Raw genomic sequence first — 9,507 nt, 5'->3', positions numbered from 1 at the left:
ATTATTAATGGATGTTTGCAGCTGTTTCTTCTCGAGTCATGCCACCTCAGCAAATGAAGGTCCTGAAAGCTTGACTCCGTCCATGTCATTAAGGTCAACTGTACGTTGAGGAGGCAGCTCTTCCCCAGTCATGTTTTGAGTGCTTTCCATCCTGAGGGGTCCGTTTCCTGGCACTGTATCCGACGGCGTACCACCGCTATTCGCAAGTTTCTCACTGGCTAATTCTTTTCAGAAGTAGACCACCGGCTCCTTCTTCCTTGTCTGTCTTAGTCTGGAAACTCACCTAAAACCTATCCACCATGAGTGACCCTTCTGGTATTTGCATACCGGCGGCATAGCTTCCAGCATCACAACACACAAGCCCCCACGGTACGACAGACTGGCAGACGCATCTCAGACTGTACGCACTTTTATTTTAGGCCATTTTGGTTTAGAAGGTGTAATTTTTTGACAAGAGTAATTTGTGTTTATTTTAAGTGGGTGTTTGGTAAGTAGCGGACAGGTCAGCTGGACGCAGGCTTGGCTCTGGGGCAGACACAGGCACCCCGGCGTGCTCATGCGGCCACCTTGCTCGCCCGCTCCCCAGGAAGAAGGGAAAGCACAGAGGGAAGGGGGCAGGCAGCGTCTTTGAGGGAATTGGAGCTTTCACAGGCCTTGTGCTCACCTCCACAGCCAAGACTTGGTCTCATAGCCTCCACCCCTCGCTGCAAGGGAGGCTGGATGCAGTTTTTCTCGCGTTGGGGCAGCCTTGTGCCGTCTGCATCTGGGTCCACTGAGCAGGGAGGATTCCACCTCGGCAGTCACGGGTGACCCCGCATGGTGGAGTCTGCCTGTCTCCACGTCTGTTCTGCCGTCCCCATCAGGCCCACACAGTGGTGTCTGTCTGTCTCCGCGCTGGTCCTGGCAGTAACTGTCAGCCCTGTATGGTAGAGTCTATCTGTCTGTCTCCGTGTCGGTTCTGGAAGTTACCGGGCAGCCCTGCGTGATGGAGTCTGTCCATCTATCTCCACATCAATCCCGGCAGTCACCATCAGCCCTGCGTGATGGAGTCTGTCCATCTATCTCCACATCAGTCCCGGCAGTCACCATCAGCCCTGCGTGGTGGAGTCTGTCTGTCTCCACATTGGTCCTGGCACTCACCAGGTGGCTCTGGGTGGTGGAGTCTGTCCATCTGTCTCCACTTCTGTTAGGCAGCGGGTGGGCAGTGCCAGTTGCTTTAGGAAGTGCCGTGTTCTGAGTCCTGGGCATTTTCCTCCACGTCGGTTCTTTGCCCTTCAGGTCTCCGGAAGGAGGTGGAGTGTCTGACAGAGGAGCACTTGGAGACCAGGAAGCAGTGTGAGAAGGACCGCGCTGCCTTGCTGTCCCAGTTGCGGATGCTGGAGTCCGAGTTAGAGGAGCAGGTGTCCCGGCACCAGGCGTGTGCCCAGCATGCAGAGGAGGTCGCTGCCCTGAAACAGCAGATGGCGTCTCTGGACAAGCACCTGCGCAGCCAGCGGCAGTTCATGGACGTAAGGGCGTGCGTCCCTCTGCGGACTGTCACATTGAGACACCGTTGTGTGTTTCGTGTCACTGCCCTGGGCTGCTGTAGAGCACAGCGTGGCACATGGGGGTTGGGGGCTGACGGAGCAGAGGTGTATTTTCTCATAACCCCGGGAGGCCCAGGTCAGGGCGTGCGCTGTGTCGATTCCTTCTGAGGCTCTGAGGTAGGAGCTGTTCCATGCTGTCTCCCAGCTTCTGGTGACAGCAGTGATCCTAGGCGTTGTTTGGCTTTGTAGATGCATCCCTCCAGTCTGCCTCTGTCCTCACACGGCCATCTTCCTGGGTGTCTGTATCTGTCTCTTCTCCCCTATTATGAGCACACCAACCGCGTAGGGTTAGGGCCCACGCGCTCCAGCACAACCTCATGCTAACCGATAACATCTTCAAAAACCGTTTCCAAATAAGGTCATGTTTGCAGGTGCGGGGGTTAGAACATAATGTTACCTTTTTGGAGGACACAGTTCAGTCCATGGCATCCCTCAAATAACCGTTTTTAACTTTATTTTGAGACAGTTTCAAGCTTACGAAAAGTAGAGTAACACAGAAAATTCCCTATACCCGTCACTCAGATTCATCCAATTCCTGAGCCACCTGTCGTTTTCCAGCTGACTTTGCCTCAGGATTTGGGGATGTGGCTCACACACACGCACCACTTTCTACTGAACCGTTTTGCGTGTAAGTGGCAGACAGTCTGCCTTTACCTCTAAATGTGTGCTTCCTGAGGATATGGGCATTCACGTTCATAACCACAGTCCCGTTATCAAGATGAGAAGGTCTTAGCTCGAGATGGTGCCGCTCCCTAGCTGACGGTCCACGCTAGGTGTTCCTAGGTGTCTCCGTAGCGTCCGCTGAGTCTGCTGGCTGGGCAGTCCATCCAGCTCCCCACAGGCTCCGCTGGTGCGTCTCTAGCCCCTGCAGCGGGAGTGTTTGTCACGACCTTGGTGTTGGGGAAGTGTGGGCCCCTAGGTTGCTGTGCCCCTCACTTGGGCGTCAGGTGCCTTTCGATGGCGGCTCGAGCGGGAAGACCCGGTGGGGAGGGCGCACGGCAGCTGTGTGGGTGTCATTACCGCCATCGACGGCATTGGGCTGGTCACTTTATCAAGGTGCCAGCCGGGTTTCTCTGTTGGAAACTTACTATCATAGGCTGTGAAATCTTGTTTCTGGCACGTAAATAACTCAGGCTCCTTAGGAAATCACAGTGATCCAAATAAAGCCAAGAAAGCCATATATAACGCTGCCCCATCGGGTACCGCCCTGTGTAACGGGAGCCCAGGGTTTCTGGATAGTCTGTGCTTACAAACCGTTTGTCGCCGAGTTGACTGCAACTCATGGTGACCCCATGTGCGTCAGAGTAGAACTGTGCTCCGCAGAGTTTTAAGCGTTTGATTTTTTGAAGCAGTTCCCTCGATATTTCTTCTGAGACACCTCTGGGTGGACTAGAATCTCCAACCTTTCGATTAGCAGCCGAGCATGTTAACCGTTTGTACCCCCAGGGACTACATTCTGTACTTCAGTGAGAGTAAAAACCCAAAGTTTTTCCTGAAGACAAACAAGACCGTGCACTGTGCCCCGTTTCATGACATGCGCCTTCCTTTGCTGTCACCCGAACTTCTTCCCTGACCACCAAGGAGGCGTCTGCAGGCTGACCGGGGAGATGAATCTGTAATTCCCCATCAGATCATCATCTCACGGGCTGTCTCTCGGCACATCCCTTCTTATGTGCTGGGGACGTGTCCCGTGGGCGTGCCCTGTGGCCCTGGCTGAGCAGAGCTGGGGGCCTGCTGTTGACGGGGTGCCATCCTGGGTTTTTCCTGAACCTGTGCTCGCAAACAGCTGTCCACGTGTCATTTCCTTTGTCGTTATCAGAGCGTGAGAGCCGCTGCGGCCTCCTGTGTAACGGGCTGCTCTTTACTTACCCCGATGTACAAAAGGGATGCTGACACAGTCTAGGGTGGGCAGACGCTTGTGTGAAGTAGAAAGTCGGTATCCAACATGGAGGCATGAAGCCGCAGCAGCTCTAGGCAGGCCCATCCCCTGACGTCATGCCCCTCAGGGTCCCTGGAAGATGGGTGGACATGACCGGGGGACAGACATGCTTGCAGTAAAGTCTGCCGTTGCGTCTGGAAGGAAGCGGTCACACGGCTGCTCTCGTGACAGGAGCAGGCTGCGGAGCGGGAGCATGAGCGTGATGAGTTCCAGCAGGAGATCCAGAGGCTGGAGGAGGAGCTGCGGCAGGCGACCCGGCCCCAGGCCACGGGGGCCCACGACGGCCACGTAAGTCCGCTGCCACAGAGCCTGGGGTGGGGGAGATGTGCTCCGGGACACTCGTAAGTCTTACCCTCTCTCCTGTTTGTCTTCCATGTCCGTGAAAACAGCAGAGCACGCAGCCGAGTGAAGAGGTAAGGACCAAGCCCTGCCTCCCCCCACCCCATGGCCCCCGTCCAGCTGCCCCTCCCTGTGTGGCTGGACCAGGACCAGCCTTGTCACGCTTGTTTCTCGGGTACCCTTTTGCTTGGGACTATAACTGCTTCCTGTTGTCTGATGCGACACTAGTTAATCTGCTTATTCTTTTTTAAATTAACCTTTTATTTTGGAATAATTGTACATTCGCACGTGGTTGTAAGCAGTAATACAGAGAGATCCCATGTCCCCTTTCCCCAGCTTCCCCAGTGGGAACACCTAAGAAAGGTGTAGTATGTCACACCCAGGATACGGACCCTGGTGCAGTGAGGACGCAGCAGTCTGTCCCCACAGGGGTGCCCCGTGTGGCCTTTATAGCCTTACCCCCTTCCTCCCACAGCCGCTCCCTTCTTAACCCCTGGCAACCTCTCGTCTCTTCTCCATTCCTGTAACTGTCTCATTTCAAGAATGCTATAGAAATGGAGGGAGCCCTGGTGGTTTAGTGGTTAAGAGCTCAGGCTACTAACCAAAAGGTTGGCAGTTCAAATCCACCAACCGCTCCTTGGAAACTCTATGGCAGTTCTACTCTGTCCCGTAGGGTTGCTGTGAGTCAGAATCGACTCCACGGCAACGGATTTTTCTTTTTTTTTTTTAGTATAAAATAGAAGAGCCCTGGTGGCGCAGTGGTTAAGCGCTCGGCTGCTCACCAGAAGGTCAGCCGTTCAAATCCACCAGCCGCTCCTTGGAAACCCTGTGGGGCAGTTCTGCTGTGTCCTGTAGGGTTGCTATGAGTCGGGATCGACTCGATGACACCGAGTTTGGTGTTTTGGTTTATATAAATGGGATGATGTGGTGTGTGACCCTTTGGGATGGGTGTTTCCTGCCCAGTGTAACCCTAGAGAGCCATCCGTGTGTTAGGAGTTGTTCCCTGTTAGTAGTCCGTTCTTTCTGTTGCAGCGTTTGTTTAGCCATTCACCTGCGGAAAACATCCAGGTGTTTCCCAGGTTTTGGCTGTTGTGGATAAAGCTGCTACAGATATCTGTGGACAGGTGTTTGCGTGTACGCAAGTCTCGACTTCTCTGGGACGAATGCGGTTGCCGGGTCGTGTGGCAGTTGTGTGCTTAGTCCGTGAGACATCGCCAGACTGCTTTCCAGAGCAGCCACACCATCTTACATTCCCAGCAACAGTGTACAAGGGACCCTGTTTCTCCACATCCCTGCCCACAGGATTATTTGGAAATGAATCCCAGATATATCAGTAAGCAGTTCTAAAAATACATGGAGACCCTTGTTCTTTTGTTAAACATAGCCTGATACAATTATTGTCCCCCAGAAGCCTTCGCATGAACAAGCATGTCAAGAAATGCAAGAGATTGTTGCCCTTTCATGTCATCAACTATCAAATTGGGAAGGAAATTGCACCTGTGCGTTGCGTTTACTGTTATTTCTTTGAGCGTTAAACTGGTCTCCATTGCGGCCGGAGTTGGTGGAAGCAAAGGTGGCAATGCCAGCTCGCTTCTCAAACCTCTGCGTTACCACCCAGCCCCAGCCATAGCCTTCTGCCGACAAAGTACATTGTATTTTCATAACAGATTTTGCGTCCTGTTAAACGATTTTCATCTCCGTGTCTTTATTAGGGAAGCCTGCCCAGCTTGGAAAGCCTCACTTGCCCTTCCATGAGGTTTCGTCGTGTGCACGGTGGGAAATACGGAGGGCCTGTCGTCTGCCCACCCACCGTGTTGTGTGCTTTTTGTTTGGAAGATACGTGTTTTCGTTTCTCACAACCTCTTACATTTCTCAAGCTTTTTTGGTTGTTGTTTTAGGTTGAATTGTTACAGGAAAAGTTAAGGGAGAAGTCAGACGGGTTTAATGAGCTGGCTGTGAAGAAGGAGCTGGCCGACAGGTGGCTGGCGGTGCAACGGGAGGAGATCCAGCGCCTCGAGGCGGCGGTCGCGGAGGCTGGCAGGAGGGCAGCCCAGCTCCAGAAAGAGCTGGAGACGCAGAGGAGGATTGGGGAAGAGTCACAGCAGGCGAGCACCCCTCTGTCTTAGCTGAGCGGCTTTCCTTTCTTCTGTGCCCGTGCAGCAGGCCCTCGGACGGGGCGGGGGCTAGGCTGGTCTGCTCGGACCTCTCGGGGGCCGGTATTTGCTCCGGTGGGATTCACACCAGTGTAGGGGACACTCCTCCACCTCTCAGGCACACGGAATTTTTCCTTAGTAATTTCACAAAGTAAATATTTAAAGTTTTAGTGTTAAAAAACTTACTATTGCATCGACTACTGTGCTTAGAGCTGGTTATAATTATTTTAACTTTTGAGTCCAGGAGTTTACATCAGCTCCTGAAGGCAGATATCTCCAGGGACAGTCTTCACACATTGTAGCGCGGCGTTCTGAGCTGGTGTGTGCAGGTGTGGGTGTTTGTCTCTGAACGTTGAGCCTGAACCTGGGGCGCTGAACCTGAGTGATGCCATCTTACTGTTGGAGGGACAGGAGCCTGGCGGAGCGCCGAGCTCCTCCGTCCCCAGTCAGCAACTCGCAACTCGCCCCTCCTTTCTGAGCATTCATGTTAGTTAACCCCATTGTGCCCGGTGGTACATACAGCGACCATGAGCTTTTTTAGCCTCTGGGGTTTATTGGGAAGCTGCTGTACCACTGACAGTGCGTGAGGCCCCAAGGCAGGGACCTTTATGACTCTTTGAAACTGAAGAGACAGGCGTGTGCTGCAAATTACTGTTTTTATAGGGTATTGGATGAGGTGTCTGAATTTTTGGTCAGAAAAATGGGAATTTGGAACATTTTTATTTGTTCCACATATGTACCAATAGACGCCAGTGGGGAATCTGTGGTGTAACTCGTGATGCTTCATATGTACCACTCATCACTTAGGGTAGGCTTGTGGAAGGTGGTAAGGAAAAAAATCCATACTACTTAGCAGAAATTCAGACACACTCAATGGTTCAGTATGCTTCCATTAATGAAAACACGGTATGAACAAAAAATTCAAAGCAGAAAATAATTGGGTCACCAGAGGGTTGAAATGGATTTAAGTTTTGACTTTTGTTGCAGGAAGTTGAAAGGTTACTTGAAAAGTAAGGTTCAGTCAGCAATTTTATTGGTAGTTTGGCCCCAAGATGTAAGTCCTGCTTCAAGGAGAACCTCAGTCTCTCAGCTGCTGTTGGGTTGACCCCAACTCATGGCAACCCCATGTGTGTCAGAGTAGAACCATGCTCCGTAGGGTTTTCAGTGACTGATATTTTGGAAGCAGAAGGCCAGGCCTTTCTTCTCGGTACCTCTGGGTGGACTTGAACCGCCAACCTTTTGGAAGCAGCTGAGCGTGTTAACTGCACTATCCAGGGAGTCCTCAAGGATAATAGGAGAGCTTTTATCATAAATGCCGATGAGGACCTTTATGTGAACTCAGGTTTCTTCTTGAGGCCATGCTGTGTTTCCGCTGTTAGCATCTCGGGACAGGACACCCAGCATCTCCCCATCCCCTGGCATCTCGTCTGACCCAGTCACTGGAGGGCTGCCGTGTCCTGTAGCCACATCCTGTTTGGATTATGTCTCCAGTGGGGGCTGTTTTACACATTCATTCACTTGTTCACTCACTCATTCACATGTTCTCTTGTTCACTCACTCATTCATTTGTTCATTCATTCATTCACTAGTTCATTCATTCACTCGTTCATTCACTCACTCATTTATTCATTCAGCAAACATTCCTTAAGCTTATTAAGGGCAAAGGGCCCCTCAGGGAAGGTAGTTGCTCCTTCACGGCATTGAAACCATCTGTGTTGAGAGGATAGAAAACATCCTTTTTTTGGTCTTATGAAGTTGGAGCAACTTTGTAGCCTATTTCTTCCCACTTGATATGTTACGGGCATTCTTTCTGTATTAAACGTTCTTTGAAAAACTTTTCAATGGGCTGTTAATACTGTATGCTCCACCATTAACCATGGTGCTATTCTTTGGCTGGGTCTTTGCAGTGTTTTTTTATTGGTGACAGTCCAGTGAATATTTTTGTGCCTCGTTGAATAATTAGTCAGGATCAGCCCTCACCTCAGCGCCACAGGCACACACTGGTTTTCTTGGTGGATCTCGACGCTGGGGCGCGGCCAGGCGCTGTGGATGATGTGCTGGGGAGTCACAGGTGCCGCGGGGACGGGGAGGGGGGTCAGAGGTGCAGTGACGGCTGGGCTGTAGAAAGCTGAGGGTGGCATATACCTTAAGGACAGCAGTGTGAGGTACCTGATTCCTTAAACACTTGCCTAAAATAATGTTTGTTTGTTTTTTTTAAGTAGGATAAAGAGTTATTAAAGAAACAGCAGATGAATCACTTGATTCTGGTGTCTGCGTTGCAGACTGAACTAGAGGAGGCCAAATGCCATGTGCCTCCTGCAGGCAGCCCTGCTGGGGGCACAGAAGCACAGCCAGAGGCGGCGCCCGAGGGGCAGCCACAGTGCAAGAGAGAGGCAAGTGCTGGCCCCCCGGCACTGCCGTCCGGGGTCCCGGGCTCCCTCCATGGGGCTGGTGGATCATGACCACCATGTGCTCTTGGTGATAAATGTTTTGGGCATGTCTTTTTTAAACTTTTACAACTATTTTAATAATGATTAAGTTAAGCCCTGGTGGCACAGTGGTTAAGTTTGAATCCACCAGCCACTCCTTGGAAACCCTATGGGGCAGTTCTACTCTGTCCTGTAGGGTCACTGTGAGTCGGAATTGACTTGATGGCAATGGGTCTGGTCTGGTCTGGTCTAAGTTAAGTGGATATTAGAAAATTATTAATACTTCCATTCTTTCATTTTAATGAAGGTTTTGGACTTAAAAGAACAGCTAGAAGAAGTTAAAGATAATTTAGCGAGTAAAAATGAGGAAATATTACATCTGACCTTAAAACTAGATGTGCAGGCCCAGCATACCGCTGCCAGCCTCCGGGAACTTCAAGAGGAGAATGCCCACTTGAAGGTGAGCTGCACGACCCTCTGTGAGCCGCGTGTCTGGGCTGTTCTCTGAGTGCACGGCTGACTGTAGACAGTCACACCAGAGAGACGGAACCTTGAGCTGTTCCAGACCCACACGAGCCCCCTCCCTGGAGATCTGGCAGGTCACTCCGGCCACACCTGACTCCCCTCTGAGGCTGGCGGCCAGGGCAGGGCTTGGAAGTGCAAGAGGAGCCGCCTGTGGGATCCTGAGCGGGGAACCCAGTGGTCCCCAACCAGTAAATGCCACTGCTCCTGCTTCCTGCACAGAACGCCACCGTTTGCAGCTGTGACTTTTACTGGAGGGAAATGCTGGGAGAGGCACTTCCTTAATGACGGCACTGTGGCAGGAAACGAGTCCAAACTGTGGGTGGGGGGCTTGATTCAGTGAAGACTGGTGTAGACCCTGACAGGGGTGGGGCCTGTTTTATTAAAGACTGGTGTAGGCCCTGACAGGGTGGGGGGCTTGTTTTAGTAAAGACTGGTGTAGGCCCTGACAGGGTGGGGGGCTTGTTTTAGTAAAGACTGGTGTAGGCCCTGACCGGGGTGGGGGGCTTGTTTTAGTAAAGACTGGTGTAGGCCCTGAC

The 9,507-nt window shown here is 51.9% G+C and overlaps 1 protein-coding gene across 1 annotated transcript in view; it reads left to right on the top strand.

Moving 5' to 3' along the window:
* PCNT (pericentrin) overlaps positions 1-9,507 on the top strand; it is a 126,854-nt gene that overhangs the window by 49,019 nt on the left and 68,328 nt on the right. The window contains exons 14-19 of the mRNA XM_023739100.1: positions 1,279-1,508; positions 3,697-3,813; positions 3,915-3,938; positions 5,763-5,969; positions 8,240-8,410; positions 8,754-8,906. Of these exons, the coding sequence (XP_023594868.1) occupies positions 1,279-1,508; positions 3,697-3,813; positions 3,915-3,938; positions 5,763-5,969; positions 8,240-8,410; positions 8,754-8,906 (902 nt within the window). The remainder of the gene's footprint in view (positions 1-1,278; positions 1,509-3,696; positions 3,814-3,914; positions 3,939-5,762; positions 5,970-8,239; positions 8,411-8,753; positions 8,907-9,507) is intronic.

Source organism: Trichechus manatus, unplaced genomic scaffold (genome assembly GCF_000243295.1).
Source record: "Trichechus manatus latirostris isolate Lorelei unplaced genomic scaffold, TriManLat1.0 scaffold00128, whole genome shotgun sequence".
NCBI lineage: Eukaryota > Metazoa > Chordata > Mammalia > Sirenia > Trichechidae > Trichechus > Trichechus manatus.
This window is presented reverse-complemented; position numbering and strand designations above follow the sequence as displayed.